Source organism: Rhamphochromis longiceps, linkage group LG17 (assembly GCF_057381845.1).
Source record: "Rhamphochromis longiceps isolate RC_006_pf linkage group LG17, R_longiceps_female_GT1.1, whole genome shotgun sequence".
Classification (NCBI taxonomy): Eukaryota; Metazoa; Chordata; class Actinopteri; order Cichliformes; family Cichlidae; genus Rhamphochromis; species Rhamphochromis longiceps.
Genome location: NC_140573.1, coordinates 29,300,252 through 29,317,988, shown reverse-complemented (window position 1 = coordinate 29,317,988; position 17,737 = coordinate 29,300,252). Strand labels below are relative to the sequence as shown.

The following is a 17,737-nucleotide window of genomic DNA, read 5'->3' as shown; positions in this document are numbered from 1 at the left end:
TGTTGGTCCCATTTCCTAGGTCCCATCAAACCATTCAGTATGAGCTCCTTGGAGACACATGAGGACCCTCTCCAAACTCTGCATATCTATAATGCCTCATTGGCCTTTTAATTTCTTAAATTGCATACAGTTTAAGAAACTGTCATTATGTATAGCGAGGATCCAACTGTTAAAAAGAACTCTGTTGTTAGAATTTAAATGTGGGAGTTTTCTCCATGAAATGTAAGGGGTGTGTCAAGGAAGGTGTTTATGATTTATATGCGAGTCGGCTAACAGGCTGCACTGCAACCAATTAAATCCAGGTGCCAATTCCTGGTATGGATGCCCACCAACGAATGAGAGAAACATTTGGCCCTTTACTCCCCTAAACCTCCTTATTCAGCTGCAGTATTTAGAGAAGTTATGGCCACCACGGGCCGCATTCTTCTTTTGTCTTACTGTTTGTTTATAAATGAATATGACACAGATATTCACTGTAAAAGAATGTGGGGAAGCAAAATAAAGGGTGCAAGAATGAAAAGTACAATAATTTACATCGTAGACATATGGGATCAATTGGATCTGCTTTGACCTGTTTTTTTGGTCAAAAACAGAGGAGAAGAAATATTTACGTCAAGTGTTATGTAAGTCTGTTCTGGCTGTTTTTATCTTCTTGGTCAAATTTTCCAAAGCCTGATTCACAGCTCGAGGAGAACAGCTGAATTTATTCTTTTTCATGACCAGTGTCTGCGTTACGGGTCTGCCAGAGATTGTTTTCACATTTTTCCAGACCTAGCTTCTCCTGCCCTTTGAAAATTTCCACGCACAACCTACTAAAATTAAAGTTTGTTTTTTCCAGTGTGAACAAATGCAATGACATGGTTTGACTGTAATAGTGACAGGTAACAATAAAAAGGGAAAACTACTTTTATTTTCGTCGTACATGGTGCAATATTTCTGTTACTTGATGCACCTGCTCTTGGTTAGTTTACAAAACTTTTTGGATGATGCTCTTTCAGAAATTCATTTTGATGACATCTTCAATTTATCTGATGCCTGGACTCCAGTTATTTGAAGAAGCCTCCTATCAACCCCCCCTCGTCCCCTCGTCTCCTCTCCTCCCCTTCCTATTCCCTCTCTGTGTCTCTCCATCTACCCCTCTCTCTCCTCCCCCTCTCTCCTTCTTTCTCTCTGTGTTTTTCTCCAGAGACTTCCAGTTTTTGAACACCAAACTCTTCTTACCTACTGGCCCTCCACCCCACACGCACACTGAGAGAGAAGCACAGGTAAGCTTGCGACTGAGGGCATGGATTTGTGATTTCCTGTTTGAGTATTCTTCCATATTTCTGGGATTACCAAGTGTTACTACAAGGCTTTAGGGCACTGGCTGGTGCTGCAGCAGAGAAGGAAAAAAATACATGTGCACTAACAATTAATGAGTAGAAGTAGGAGTTTGATCATTTGCATTTGGGTGTGTGAGCCTTAGTTTGTTACTTGTTTACATATGTCTGCAATGCATTTTAAAGACTGTGTGACAGACTTTGGTGACTTTAGACTTTGGAAAATAATCTTCTGCTCTTGGATCCAGTGTCTGCATTTTTCATGGGTCTGGATTCAATTATTCTGGTTTTCCTTTGTCTGCAGACTTGAGTATGAAAAGCCATGATTCTGAACGAATATAGATTTTTGTTTTTATATGTGTTAGAGTCATTAATTATGTAGCCAGAAAGCATGTATTTTTAAATGTTGAAAACGTAAAGCGTGCCTTCGAAGCATTTACATCGGCTTTTGTGTATTCTTGGAACATCCACATTATGTTGCTGCTTCAATTCATGTTTTAAAAAACCTCTATCATGCAGTTTGGCTTGTGCTGCAGCTATAATGATGTGATTCAAACAGATTATTAAAATAATCTAGGGCTCAGTGCTCTCCAAATTAGTAATGTCTTCCTTGACTGATCATATAATATGCTTTAATACACTGGGGAGTGGGTGTGGCATTCTCTTGGGTGGGTGAAGAGTTATCCTAACAAATTTTCAACTTCAAAGTTTACATTTTATTCTTACTTTTTTTTATTCCTTTTTATATATTCAGATTTTCAATAATAACATTTTGATCTTATTTCCTACCTCCCCTTTCTTTCTGTCTATTGGATCTGCAGACACCATGTTGCCTCTGCGTGTACCCATCTTGGCTGTGCTGGTCACACTGTCCCTCTGCCAGTATTATGACTATGATTACCAACCTAATCCAGTGATGGGGCCATCATCGCCCAACTGCAATCAAGAGTGCGATTGCCCATTCAATTTCCCCAGCGCCATGTATTGTGACAGCCGCAAGCTCAAATTTGTTCCCATAGTTCCAACAGGGATCAAGTACCTGTACCTCCAGAACAATCTGATTGAGGAGATCAAGGCAGGAGTGTTTGATAATGTTACTGACACACTGCGCTGGCTGATACTTGACAATAACCAGATCACTAATGCTAAAATAGCAAAGGGCACAATTGACAAACTCTCAGGCCTGGAGAAGTTGTTCATCAGCTTCAACAACCTTACAGAGCCAGCCATTCCTCCCTCAAAGTCCCTTGAGGAGCTGAGAATTATGAACAACAAGCTGTCCAAATTTCCTTCTGGACTCTTGACTGACAAGGAGAATTTGACCTCCATTCACCTTCAGCACAATGACCTGACCTCTGAAGCCATTTCAGGGGCTTTCAAAGGGCTAAAGAAGCTGCTGTCACTGGATGTAAGCCACAACAAGCTGAAGAAGCTCCCAGCTGGTGTTCCCAGTTCACTGGTAATGCTCTATGCTGACTACAATGTCATTGAAAGTATTGGAGCAGGATACCTGAACAAGCTGCCCTCACTTCAGTACTTGAGAGTCTCACACAACAAGCTGGTGGACTCAGGGATCCCTGCTGGAGTGTTCAATGTGACATCACTGCTGGAGCTTGACCTCTCTTTCAACAAACTGCAGTCTATCCCTGAGATCAACGAGCAGTTGGAGCAACTCTACCTTCAGGCAAATGAAATCAACAGTGAGTGATCAGCATTTTAACATCACAGGATTCTAAATGTTTTGCCTTTTTTGTTAAAGTTTTTTTAGAACAGCATCAAAGTTCGAGTTCCTGTGTTCTCAATGAAATATCTAAACATGTGAAAATAATACGGCCAAGGTTAATTGGTTAGTTAGGCCAGTTTTGTGCCAATTATACACGCATGACTGGATAGCTTAAATGTGGGCGTGGCTTATCAAATGTAAAACCAGAGAGAGGTTCTAGGTTGAAGCCATTTAGTTTGTTCATGGGTATTGGCATTACCATTTTCCAAAAGCAGAGTAATTGATACAAAGTTCAGAACTTTCCAAACGATCCTTTTTAAATGTTTTCTAACCAGATGAAAGATTAACAGGCTAGCATGTCCAGTTCTCTGTGCCAGTCATGTGACACCCAACTATGCTAAACATCCATATTATTAGATCAGGAGGAAGGGAGTAATTTAAACTAACTAACCAATTTAAACTGTAAATATAAATAACTTATTTTCAGCTGAAATCTGAAAACAAAAACATTGTGTAAAACAAAATGACATTAAGTAGGATGCTGGCTACAGCATGAGTGCTTTTACATGAAAAGAAGGGTTAAACTGTGTATATTTATGTGACCTGAAATGGAGAAGAAATGGAGAAGTTTACATTGGTAACACAAGGTAATGTTTTGTTTTGTTTTTATTTCACTTTATATTTAAAGCCATTGATATTTAACCTTATTATTATTATTATTATTATTATTATTATTATTATTATTATTATCATCATCATTATTATTAAAAGTGTGATTCTTAGTAGAAGCAGCAGTGTGATTGCAAATGCACAATTCCAACTCTACAGCATGTGCAAACAAGCATTGTAATGCAAATGTTCATCAAGGTTCTTTTAAACTATAGACTGCAGGCATGTAAAGGATGGACATAGCGACTATGGCATCTCTGATTAGTTATTGACAGTTCTGAAGTCTTGAAACTCTCGTTTTTAGTCATATCACTTTGGCTTTTTAAAAACTGACATAGCCAAGTTTGGGGCTAACATGCTAAGGCTAGCACTAGCTTGTTAGTGATATATTTTGGGATGCCAACTTTAACTACCTAAAAAAAAAAAGCTTAAATGTACTTAACATAAAAACTGAACAGCATTACACTGTTTTTTAAGTATCTTATAACTCAAATTAAGGGGTGGATCTGAGCGACAAAGCAAGGGCAGTTAATGCACATATCAGCAACATGTCAGTTAAAACGTCGCCATACCCCAATGCATTCTCTGCTTTATCATCCATTTTTCTCGCGATATAGCCATAATTAAGAAAAAGAAAATTCCCCCTATGATGAGGGGAAAAAGCAATTGAGGAAAATGAAGGGTCCTTTTCTCAAAGACTTCAATGCAGCTGCAACCAGAGCAGTTGAAGGAATGGTAATTTGGCACACCTCCAAGGCACTTTTGTCATTCTCTTTACCAGGTTAAGGGGTTGAAAATGTAAAAAAAATATATTAAAAAAATCCCTACTGGCAGCTATAACGATCTCCACTTTTTATCATTTGTAGAGTTTGACCTGTCAAGTTTCTGCAAGCACATGGGACCTCTGAACTATTCACGTCTGAAGCATCTGCGTCTCGATGGAAACAACGTCACTCACAGCAGCATGCCAGCTGACGCTGTCAACTGCCTGCGCCAAGCCTCAGATATCATGTTCGAATAAGGACCGGCTCTTCTCTATCATCATGACAAAGCTCAGCCCATAACCTTCTGGATTCACATGTCCTAATAATACGTCTTTCGTAGTACTGCCATGCCTTTGCATGTCCGACATAGGTACTAGATAATCTGGGAAACATTGGCCAAGCTTTAGAACAAATCTATAGCTTAGCCAATGTGTGATACAAAAGAAGGCATGCACGTGCAATCAGATCAATAAATTCAACAGGCATTAAACAAATATTCCAAATGACTCATTGTCAATATTTCTACATACCAACCAATACTAAATCACGAAGTTTAAAAAAATTGAAATGCACACAATCTAAAAATAACCGAAAACTCCATGAGATGAATAACTATTATGCTTTGGTTATAACACACACTTTAAACATTCCAAACTTGTTTTTGAGCACACTGAATAAAGACACAATATAATAATACCGAGAGTTTTCCAATGTCTTAATTCAGCCCTAGTGTTCTCTTTTTCCTTGTCTTGTATGTTTCAGTGTCTAGCATGTATAATATAATCAGGGGGATTTTATTATTAATAATAATCCATTGCTGTGCAAAGGACCAGCACATAAGGACTGCATACTTGGATTTAATGTGTAGAGTAAGAAGAAAATGGGGGTGGGTGGGTGTATAATAGCAGCTACGTTGCAGTCGTGTTTTCATCATAGCGGTTTTAGGGAATATATCAGTGTTGTGAACGTGTCTGCCTTTATATACTGCATACTTTAAACTGGTTTGAAACAAATTTTTATGAAGTCCCAATGACTGACTTTTGTTTTGGGTTTTTTTTACTGAATAAACGATAATTGACTAAGAAATGTCTGTTTTCTCCTAATAATTAACTAGTTCTTCAAAGGATTAGAATTCTGTTCAGAATAAATTACTATTAAAGCTGATATGTTTCTCTGTTTAGTTGTACCTTGTGATGTTAGAATGATGTAATCTCGAGATTAGATTGTTTCTGTATACTAACTAAAGCCTAACTATTTGCTGTCATTCACATTACTAATTTGTATACAACATTTTCTTTACTTGCATGCACCCTTTGGTGCCACTCTTTGAATAAACTACAGCTTTTGCAGTTAAGGTGCTTTCATTACTATGTTGTTGTTGGTGTTTAATACTGATAAATGTTTCTTACCAGCATTACATCAAAATGGCACCAATTTCATGTTGATCGAATGGTGTGTCTATTTTATTAGGTTACTACATCTGTCTAGTATTTTCTTTCCTTTTTTCATGACTTCTTTTGACACCTTTGACTCAGTAACTGTTCATGGATTCACTGTAAGAAAATTAAACACAGTTGAACGAACTATGTTTGAACATATTTTCATGATATCATTGGTAAGCCTGCCTATATGTAAGCCTATAAATAACTTACAAGTCTTACTTAGTGTAAATGTAAAGAATTGAGTTAACTAATCTGACATCCTGTATTTGGGACTTATTTCCTAGAAATGCTGGGGGTGTGTCCCAGAAGCAAGGGCAAAAGGGGAGTACATGAACTGGTTGCCAGTTTGTTGCAGAGCTAATACAGGAAGACAGATAATCATTCATACCCACATTCACGCCTATTGGCAGGTTAGTCTAAATTTCAATTTTGTAACACTTGTAAAAAATGTGTGAGTTTTATAGGAATCTTTATAAGTAAGTACATGACCACTATTGAGTTATGGAACTGCAAAATGAGTGGAAGAAGAACGACTAATGAAATAGACCCTTAAATAACATCTTATAAGATTTCTATTATAGTCAGAAGATTCTTTATTTATTCTCTGAGGCCTGCTAGTGTTCTTTAAACATACTATTTACATTCAACCTTTTTCAAAGCACAGTGCATAGTGGGCTTCAACGTCATCTTGTTTCAGCAGGTTTCTCTCTAGCCATTAATTTAAAGGAGCTGCACAGTCAACCTATCGTGTATATTTCTATTCAGCTGTGCAAAACAGCTGTGCTGGTCCACGAGGTAGGCAGGGGTTGCAGGGTTTTGCTTGATATAAGCTTAAGTGGAAATAATTTTTGCTGTAAATCTACCCTCCCAGCTGTCTCAAATAGAAACCACAAGTGGCTGAAGATTTCAAAATTATTGTTTTTACAGTAAAGGTTCCTTGTGGTCCTTCAAAACAAAAAGGGAGGACTCACCACTCTTACTTATCTCACTGTTCAGTAAGGTCTATTTTTAACTTTCTATTTTCCTGTCAACTGTGATAAACATGATTATTATTGTTATTATTATGATTACATACCCTCTGCAAAGAAACTGTAGAGAACAAAATAGGCATCACGTTTTATGTTCATCTTAAGAATGATGTGCTTTCAGACTAACAGTGACTCAGAGTCTGAGAAATGTGGGATTAATGGTATGAAGGAGGAAAAAAACATAAAACCCACACATTCCTTTCCAGAGAGGTACAATCCATTTAAACATGCTGACTGAATGTTAATATAAAGTAGATGTGTTTGGAAAGTTGTATGCTTTCTTTTCCTTCACAAGAAAATGTATCATTATTAAATATGAGATTACATATACAGTCATGTGATAAAAACTGGACTTTATTCAGTCCTGTGAAAAATAAGTCCAACCCATGATTCAGTAGCTTGTAGTACCACCTTTAGTAGCAAAGACTTGGAGCAATCCTCGTCTCTAAGACTATCAGTCTCTCACATTTGTCGTGGCGGAATTTTAGCCCGCTCTCTTTACAATGTGGCTTCAGTTCATTGGTTTGTGGGCATTTGTTTATGCATAGAGGTTTGTTGGCATGCACAGTTCTCTCATGGTCCCACCACAACATTTCAATCATACTGAGGTCCGGAATTCAACTGGGCCATTGCAACACCTTGATTATTTTCTTTTTCAGCCATTAGGTTGTGCATTTTCTGCTCTGCTTTGTATCATTGTCGTGTTGCATGACACAGTTTTGGCCTAAATTGAGCTCTTGCACATTTGACTGTATACTTCGGTATACAGAGGAGCAATGACTGCAAGGTGACCAGGTACTGTGGCTGTTGAACAAGTCCAAATCATCACCCCTCCACCTTCATCCCTGATATTGTTGTGCTGATATCCTGTGTTTGGTTTTTGTCAGGCATAGAGCAAACGTGTCCACTCTGGTCTGGTGTGTCCAAAAGACATTGTTTCAGAGGCCTTGTGGTTTGTTCAGATTCAACTTTGCAAACCCAAGCTGTGCTGCCATGTTCTTTTTAGAGAAAATAGTCTCTTTTTTTTCTGGTGACCCTTCCAAACATACTCATTCAGTCTTTTTCCTTGTGCTGTCATGAACTTTAACATTTTGCTAACTGAAGCCTGTAGAATCTGAAGTATAGCTCTTGGGGTTTTTTTGCAGTTTTTTAGGTTCTACATGGTCTGACCTTGGGGTGAATTTGCTAGATGCCCAGTACTGTGAGGTTGTGGCATTATATTAACACAATTCAATGCTCCATACCATCAAACTGACAAAGCCTCTATTGTCATTTAGGTGGTCACACTTTTAATTAATCAAATGCATTTGATTAGCTGCTACTTACCATCTTAATTTCCAAGGAAGCAGTAAGGGTGTGCCTGTAAAGTCCTTCTTTTTCGCATGAATATATGAGATGTTTTCAAGGCGTCAAAGACACAGCTACAAAGTACACTTATTAACATATTTACTTTGTATCTAATTCAAACGGTCGCTTTAATAAAAATGTAACCTTAATTCCTCAATTACTTAATTGCATATTGTGTTTGTATATTCTTCTCACCATGAGGTTAAACTGCAGATCTTAAAAGGACCAAAAGGTGCCTATATCACCAGAAAAATTATCCTCAGAAGAGTCTTGTCAGAGGCTAAAATGCCCAATTTTCATTATCTGTTCCTGTTTTAGAAATTAAAAAAGATTGTTTATAAATCTCTGCAAGCCTCAACACAGCAGAAGTTTCAACATGTACAAAATATGACATTTTTTTCAATTCAATTCAATTTTAGTTATATAGCACCAAATCACAAAAACAGTCGCCTCAAGGCGTTTTATTCTATTGTAAGGTAAATCCTACAATAATACATACAAAGAAAAACCCAATAATCATATGAGCCCCTATGAACAAGCACTTTAGCAACAGTGGGAAGGAAAAACTCCCTTTTAACAGGAAGAAACCTCCGGCAGAACCAGGCTCAGGGAGGGGCGGCCATCTCATCTCATTTTATCTGAGAACATATACAGTTTACAGCCATATTTTTTTTTGCAAACAACACCTACGTGAATAATAATTTAAATACATCAATTTAACCGTTTTGGGTAATAATCAGAATTTAGTCAGATTTTAGGTTTGCATCTACAAAATTAACTAATATTTGATTCCACTTCATTCTAACTGCACATTCTGCTCATATGAGATCATTAACATGGCAACTATTACAGCTGCCAAATATCATTCTGAACATGTTGTCAGACTTAGATTAAGCCTGAGGTTTGGCTGGTTTTTTATTTTATTTTGAGCCTTGCTTGAGTCTTAAGCAGCTGTAGATAATTTCACAGTGATTAACTCTCTCATCTATAATGTATTTAATGCACACACCTCATTATCAATGTGCATAATAAATTAGTAACACGCATACTGACTCTAGGTATGTACTTAAAATTCACTTATTACAACTTACACAGGATCACCAGCGCCTTTGCAAAGCTTTACACGAACTGTAACAACACTGCTAATCCTGGCTGATAAGCACCATATGCGCTGGAACAACGTCTTTCTTGGTGCATTGGTCTAGGTTTTCTTATTAGATCAGACACCATTTAAAGAGAGTAGGTTAGTTGATTATACGTGGCACTTATAGCTATTATGTAAACTGATTCCAGATGTCCCATTTGACTCATGCTAGGCTCTTATAATTCAATCCTGCTGTAAACGTCAGTTTGACCCAATTATGAAAAGTTATCTGTCTGTCGTTGGGTGCTGGAAATACACCACTTCCCAATGTCATCCAGTCTGTTTTAGCTATTTTTGCTCAGGTAAACCTGATACAAGTCTGGAGGTAAAAGAGTTAGCTGTTGCCTCACCGCTACCACCATTACAAAATGTAACATGTTTACTTTAACAGCTTTTTCACATCTCTAATGTTTTTATACAATCATATTCCAAGTGTAGGACAATTTCCTCCTTTTCCTCCTGTGCCGCCCCTATTTAAATCTTAGGTAGAGCTCCTGCTGCCTATGTCTAGACAATAAAGTCTTTTATAAAACCTTAAGCCTAATATCTTCCTGCTTGGGATGGCAGGTGAAAGTATAATCAGCTGTTGTAGCCTGGCGACCCAGTTTCATAGATCATCCTTCAATCCAGACTGCCTCCAGCTGTTCTTTTTGTTTATCGCTATTTTTACTCATAAACTGTGTCAATCAACAATCACCCCAGTTTTTGTAATTTCCACTAAGCTTACACACTATAGTTCTCTTAAAAAGGTTTATTTTATTTTTTTTTCACCTTTTGCCATTTAATAGGAATAAATAGAACAAAGTAGCATACCTTTTCATGGAAAGCCTAGTATTGCAAAAAAAAAAAAAAGAAGAAGCCCAGCTAGAACTGCAAGAACAAAGTGAGTTGAAATGTGCACACCTTTTGTTTGATTTAAGTCTTCATGCTTGGTTTGGATACCCATGGATAAATATTTGCCAACATCACAGTGAAAAATATACAAATGCTTGCATTAGAACAATAAATTGATGTGTATCATGTCACATTTACTAAAATAACAGTTTTCCCTGCAATGTCTTTCTACTTTGAGTGGTTAACTTTAATTGCGGTTTGAGACACAAGGAAAATCTTTGTCTTCTGCAGTTGTTTTTGCAGTGAAACTGTAAAATCTTCTCCAGTACAATCTAGGTGAGTAAAATTGCTGAGTGTAATTATGTTATTTTTGTAGATAGTGCCAACAGTTGCATCAAGGTACTTTATAGTAAATATCCTATAATACCCTATAATATCCTATAATAATACAGAAAAAATGTGTATGTGCTTGTATCTGATTGTATGAGCAATGTAGGAGAAACAAAAACAAGACTTTCTGTGAAAAGCTGGGTGTAAAGTACCATCTAACCTCACCTTGCACCCTAGAAAATGTACCCCAAGGCATTTGAGCTGAAATGAGCCATAACTAATCATGTGTCCATCCCCCAGAGTTATGAGTAAAGAGCAAAACATCCATTTAAAGGTGGGGTGACATCAGCTTAACTGTCAATCGTTCAAGCATGACTTCATGTTCTATAAAAAAAGGAAAAAAATGGGGGGAAGACAAAAAGATGCAGAAAAAAAATGCTGGGCTGGCAAAAAGTAGGCAACACAGACTTCTGAAGGGACATCCCAGCTCGCACACAATCGTCCTCCCACCAACAACACACGCTCCATCTTCTCGGTTGCACCGGTGACCAAGGTGCAGCCTTGGGGGAAATCAAAAGAATAACAATACAAGAAACAGGGCTAGGCTGGGCTTTTGCTTCAGACCACTGAGACTGCAGACAATCATCAAAGCTAATCATTGGAGGAGCACAAGAACCAAAACTCACCTGGTCGAATGAAAAGCAGGTAAAGATGATTTTGGCTTTCATTTACAATGAGTCTGTTTGAGAGAGTAGTGGAAAGAGTTCAGAGAATTTGCAGATTTCTGATGAGATTGCTCTTTATCTTTGATATGGCTTCACTTTACTAACCTCTATTTAAAAACCTACACTTATTATCTCTTCTTATGATCATGATTGAGCTGGGCACTTTTTAAACCAATTTAAAGCCGCTTTACTAACACACTCACACCTAGAAAGGACTGAACCGCAAAGAAACAACTGTGGTACTTTTGAAGTTTCCAAATAAACATCTTGGAAAGTCGCATTTACTGCCAAACCTGTTTTTTTTTCACGTAACAATTACCCATAAAAACATTTTTTTGTCCTTTGTGGACACAGAAAGTCATGCCAACTCTTCCAAATATTTCAAAGTCATGAAGAGGATTTCAACAAATGGAAATAATCATGCAAAACTCATACATTGCAAATAAAAGCCATTGTGTAATTAACATAGCTGGCTCTGACACAAAGCCCCTGGCAGGAAGCCCCTTAGTCTGTCAGGCAGATATTACCCAACATTTGTTTTTAGTAAATACAGTTTCCACTTTGCAGATCTATGAAGCCATGACTCATTAAAAACTAAAAACAAAATAACAATAGACGATCTCTTAACCTTTTAATACAGAGAGCATTTCTGAGACCTTAATGTGTTTAGCTTCTCTCTCTTTGGGGGATCCTGTAAAATAGCACATTTGTGTGTAAAATGAATGAATCAAATTGACTTTATCCCCATGTTGCTCATTGGCCATAGTAAAGTAGCACAGGGAAAGCATATTTAGAGTGCAACATTAACAGACTGTGTTGCAAGTAAATCAATTTCAGTGTCTGCAGTGTGTGCAAACACAGTAGTCTGATAGAAATGCATCGAATTGGACAAATTGGACAGCTCAACATGCCATTATATGTCTTTTATCACAAGTAAAGGAGCCGCTTTTTGGCTAACCCAGTAAAGGCACTGCTAAGGCACTGAAATGTGTGCCCTTTCAGCTATTCTAGATAGCAACTTGTCTTTTATGCATAATTCCTCCGAATGTGCTTGGGACAAATGTCTGGCTGTTTAACTGATCGTAGAGGATCACAAACATGTGTTAAGGAATAATCACTGTGCACAGGTGCACATTGGAGCTCTAATGGGTTTGCATGGCTGATCATGGATGAGAGTTGCTCCTATCCTCACAAGTGAGCTGGGATTATCCTGTTGTATTCGAGGCTCTGCCGTCACTGCCAGAATTGAGCACAGTCTTATGCTCGCATGTTGAAAGGTCACCAATTCTGATGTAAGCGAGCTTCAGCAAAACATTTTGCAAGGCCAGCCTGCAGTAGAATCTCCTCAGCTTAAGCATGACTTCCCTCCCATAACCTCTCATGTCTTCGGGCAAGGTTTTGTACTTAAGCAGAGTGCGTCAGCTTTGTGCTTGATGCTTTAGCAGTAATGCAGAAAAACGTGCCTCCCCTCTTAATAATGTCAAATTTGCTCAGGAAAATCCTCATGTTTTAAAATTCAACTGGATTGTGGCATTTTCTATGAGTATCACCTTTTGCTCCTTCTCTATGGTAATTTCAAAGTATTGTCCGATTCCTGCAGGTTTTTTAGATAATGCTCTGTTCCATCCCAGTATTTTTGATTAAACTATGGATATTTCTATCTTAATAAAGGAGCATTATATTTCCTTGAAGTCTTATACTACTTGAATTATTCAGAATAAGTTAAACTGAGATTTATATCCCCAAGCAATTCCCTCCCACATTCTTTTTTTCTGCCATCTGTGCAGACAGGGTTGACAACTCTTGACTTTCTGTACTTATTTTAAACATTGATATGGAGGTGGAGATGATCATCTGTAGGCCTACATGACAAATATACTGAGCTGTATGTGTGTGTACTTTTTGTTTATCCCACTAACTGCATTCACATAGTGGACAACCAATGAATAAAATTAGCACAAAAGGTTGATTAAGGACTCTTAAAGTGGCATTAAATCGATTATACCAGCAATGGTTTTACATGTGGAAGTCAGCAAACTAAGGACATATAAATTGCATTCTAAGTGTGCCATGGCTCAGGTACTGAAAAGGCTTAGGACAGTACACATCTATTAAGGATTATGACCATTGATCCTGGGAGACTCTAGCTGGCCAAGAGAAGCTTTAACGTCATCCTGAGTGACAGGCTTGCACACCATGAATGAAAAAGCCAGCAGTACAAATAGAGGGACGTAAAAGCCATCCTCATCATTTGAGACCACACTTGATAGGACTCCACAAAAGGAAACTTTACGGGCTAAAGGTAAGATAGACTGGACTGCAAGGCAAAGACATGTATACTGTCTGAATTATAGGGTTGATGGTTGTTAGTTGTTAATCTTGCAGCTTTAGTAACTGGGTTTAAACTTTATAAAAGCATGAATTACATTGCTGCCAATGCACTAAGTATTCTACTCCAAAGCTAATTGACAAAGCTTTGGCTTTTCTACAGTGAAAAATGAGGGGCACATCTCCGAGCAGAGGTTATCCGCCTTTGTCTTTGAAGTGTGGCCATCTATGGAAAGCAACCCGAAATGAGTTCCAGACAAACATGGAGTGCATCAAGAATTTAAACAAGCACCAGATGGTAGCTGAGAGGAATCAAGTTGTGGCTTAGAAGATGAGTGGATAGAAGATGGCAAAGCTGACTTTGGATTTTTGTTTGTTCTTGTTTTCATTTATTTTTTACTTCTTACTTGCAGAGCTTTCAATCTATTGCTTTTCTGCAACATCACACCTTTAATCTTCCTTTACGCCTGTCAGGGGTTAGCACCATTTGCATGTTTAGTTGAATATGTTTTTATCTGCATGCATCACTGCATCAGATATGCAGACTGAAGCTGGCATGCATTGACACGTGGGAGAGCTTCTAGACTGACCTAATACAATTAAAGTTGACCTGGATTTGCTTCCGGTGTTTTGAGACTTAATTGGAAGGCAAGTAAACCCCCAGATGAGTGGACTACTTCTCAGCTGGCTGCTTGCCTTCATAAATGAATTAATGATGGAGTAGGTGGTGGGGACTAATTTGGGATTTATTTCAAACACTTAGTACACTAATCCAAATGTATTTGATGATAGCCATGATTTATATATTCTACCTGTTATTAGACATATTGCATCAAACATCTTACAAAGACCGTTGCTAGTAAAGGGGGTCAGAAGTTACTGCATTCTTAAGGCAGTGTGGAATAACTGCTCAACATTTTTTAAAGGAAAGACATTTGTCTGTAGGGCTTCCTGACTGTAATACTCTCTTCTTTTTTAAACATTTCTAACGCAGGCTGAGCAGCAAAATGGAACTTCTACTGAAGCTTCTCAGCATCTGGTGCCTGATTGGGCTAACTGTCAGCCAGGACATAACTTACGAGGAACATATTGCCCAGATTCAAGCCTGCCCTAAAGAGTGTCGCTGCCCAACGAACTTCCCTCGTGCTGTTTACTGTGACAATAAAAACTTGAAGAATATCCCTAAAATCCCTCCATACACATGGTACCTGTATCTGCAGAGCAATATGATTGAAGTGCTGTCAACAGATGCCTTGCAGAATGCCACCCAGCTGCGTTGGCTGAACCTTAACCGCAATAAAATCACTAGTGAAGGCGTGGAAGAAGGTGTCCTCAGTGCAATGACTCACCTGGTGCACCTGTACATGGACGATAACCTCTTGTCTTCAGTGCCATCACAACTCCCAGCCAGCCTGGAGCATTTACGTCTGTCTCGCAATCGAATCTCCAAGATCCCTGCAGGTGTCTTCGTCGGCCTGGATAAACTTACTCTTCTGGACCTCCAGGGTAACAAGCTGATGGATGACGCTGTGACTGAAGTCAGCCTAAAGGGTTTGAACAACCTGGTACAGATCAATCTAGCCAAGAACCAGCTGAGTACCATGCCTCTTGGGCTACCACCTTCTACCACCCAGCTTTTCCTTGATGGCAACAACATTGAGAAGATCCCAGCTGGCTACTTCAAAGGTTTGCCAAAAGTGGCATTTCTGAGGCTCAACCACAACAAGCTTGCCAGCAGTGGAGTCCCCAAAAATGTGTTTAACATCTCCAGCATTTTGGACTTGCAGCTGTCCCACAACCAGCTGACTGATGTTCCTCTCATTCCCTCAGGCCTTGAGCATCTTCACCTTGACCACAACAAGATCAAAAGTAAGCCTAGGTGTATTATTTTCTGCTTAATCAGAAATCAATTTAAGCTGGAATTACTTAAAGGAAAGTTCTTTAGAATTTTTCATTTGGAATCTATCCATTCTTATTACATTAACTCCCTTTTTTTTTAATTTACAGCTGTAAGCGGCTCAGGTGTCTGTCCCGTGTCTGTCGAAGATCTGGGCGATTCACTTAATGAAAGTGCTCCTCGACTCCGCTACCTGCGACTGGACGGCAATGAAATTCAACCACCAATTCCCAGAGATGTCATCATGTGTTTCCGTCTCCTTAGGTCTATTGTCATCTAAACAGAAAAACGAACATTGTTTCTTAGGCCAATTCTTATTTTCCACAAATGATGACTTGACCTTGAAGTTGATTTGGTAAATAAGAATTGTGAAGCCATACATATTTGCATGTTTGTAAAGTATCTGACATTAGTTGGCATGAACTTATTGTATTGTTGTGTCTTGGAAACAGCTTTTTTAGTTAAGTCTGAATAAGATCTAAAAGACACTACTGATGGGTTAGAAGCTTTAATTGTGGTTATTGACCGCTAGCTGTGCCTTATGCAGGTGTAAACAGCTGCATGAATACTTCTGAACCAAAATGTAACTGTACATGAATAGGAGGACAATATGTATTTATGGCATGTAAAAAGCTTGGAGACTAATTGTCATTATGCGATATTGAACAGAAGCTAAAGCTTCTAAATGCAAAATCAAAATACAACTTTTATTTTTTTTTCTATGACTACTTTATATCTTTGGGCTTGAAGCCAAATAACTGGTCTTGTGTTCTTATAGGTGTGTGGTCTTGATTTTCTTCCGAAAATTACTCTATTCTAGAAATTTGCATATTTACTGTAGGTAATTTATTTTTATTTAATACTGGGGGAATAAAAGTGAAATCCTGTGAATATTCCTGGCCAACAGTCCTTAATGTTTTGTACACAACAATGTGAGAACTGTTTTTATAAAAAAAAAATACCAAGACACTTTTTAATTATGGCCATTTCTTTTTCTGAATAATTTGAGATAAGATGTCATTTGAATTGTCTTCAATTTAAATAAAACTTCTAAGAACAACTTTGTATCCTGGTGTTCCGTTTAACATAATATATCAAGCACTTTGGATCACTATAACACTGAAACAGTAATAATAATATATCCGTGCAAGGGTTTTCATGCACAGATAAAGTAAACATGTATTATATTATCAACCCAGATAACAGAAACATTTGTCCCACAGGACTAGCAAATGTTGTGTATGTTGTGTGGGCCAGACATGACCCAGCTGTCACAACACATTTGACATGCAACCCATATAAGGTGGACTTGTTGTTGAAAAGAGACTCAATAGTCAGCACTATCCGTCAAGGACTGTGGCCATTAGAAAATTGCAGATGTGAGCCACATTTAGGCCAAACATATTTTACTTGGGTAGTGCATGTGGTGATTAAAACATAAAATAATTCAAGGGACTTGTGATCAATGAGTAAAAATAATAAAAGAACCAACCTTAGGAATCATTATACTTTGTTAAACAAACAGTTTAGGAACTTTGATTAGTATTTATAACCTTCAGAGGAGCCACGTCCAATGTCAGATACTGATGTGCTATTTGCAAAAATATAGTTATAGATTTTGCAGTTTGTATTTATTTTAATTTATTAGCATGTAGGTACCAGACTAGATAGGGCTATGTAAAGAGTAGGCTCCTAAATATGTTAGCATACTAACAGTGACAGTATTAAAGATGGACATACCAGATAATCTGAAATCCAGTTTTGCATCCTTTAACATTTCTGCTGTCGCCATCTTGATTGCAAGAAACCAAAAGTGGCTAAAGACACTATAACCGTGAAACCACTTGCTTACTGGCTAATAGCTAATGAACTCAAAGAGAAGCCTTTTTGCAATCAAAAGTATAGCCATGTGGTAGCCTCCAGAAAGGATGCAAGTTTAAATCACTTCAACAATGGCTTTGTTTATTGGACCAGAAAGCTATGTGGGAGAGAAGCAGGAAGTAGCGATTTCTAAGTTCCACTGCAGCAGAACATTCTGACACCCCCCAAGTCGGTATTACAACTCAGAAAGTTGGGGCAGCCACGCCAGACTAGCTAAAATTGCAATGTATTGACCAGGTTCTACTCAAGAACGTGATATATGATTCATGAATTGCTATTTTCTTGCTTTTTCAACTTTGCAACTAG

The 17,737-nt window shown here is 38.0% G+C and overlaps 2 protein-coding genes across 2 annotated transcripts; both read left to right on the top strand.

Annotated features, from left to right (window-relative positions):
• The first annotated feature begins 1,118 nt into the window (after positions 1-1,118).
• On the top strand, positions 1,119-6,058 carry lum (lumican). Its single transcript, XM_085386936.1, has 3 exons — positions 1,119-1,265; positions 2,141-3,019; positions 4,578-6,058. Exons 2-3 carry the CDS (start codon positions 2,146-2,148, stop codon positions 4,730-4,732), a joined length of 1,029 nt encoding a protein of 342 aa, XP_085243062.1. The 5' UTR covers positions 1,119-1,265; positions 2,141-2,145; the 3' UTR covers positions 4,733-6,058.
• Positions 6,059-10,852: 4,794 nt separating this feature from the next.
• On the top strand, positions 10,853-16,604 carry kera (keratocan). The gene is made up of 3 exons (XM_085386649.1): positions 10,853-11,305; positions 14,648-15,522; positions 15,661-16,604. The coding sequence occupies exons 1-3, from the start codon at positions 11,295-11,297 to the stop codon at positions 15,828-15,830; spliced, it is 1,056 nt and encodes a 351-aa protein (XP_085242775.1). The 5' UTR covers positions 10,853-11,294; the 3' UTR covers positions 15,831-16,604.
• Positions 16,605-17,737: the final 1,133 nt, after the last annotated feature.

Bases quoted from the DNA above. Each gene is read 5' to 3' on its own strand.
- lum (XM_085386936.1), top strand. From the start codon at position 2,146: ATGTTGCCTCTGCGTGTACCCATCTTGGCTGTGCTGGTCACACTGTCC. The intron at 3,020-4,577 runs GTGAGTGATCAG...TATCATTTGTAG, and splicing joins TCAGGCAAATGAAATCAACA to AGTTTGACCTGTCAAGTTTC.
- kera (XM_085386649.1), top strand. The intron at 15,523-15,660 runs GTAAGCCTAGGT...TTTAATTTACAG, and splicing joins TGACCACAACAAGATCAAAA to CTGTAAGCGGCTCAGGTGTC.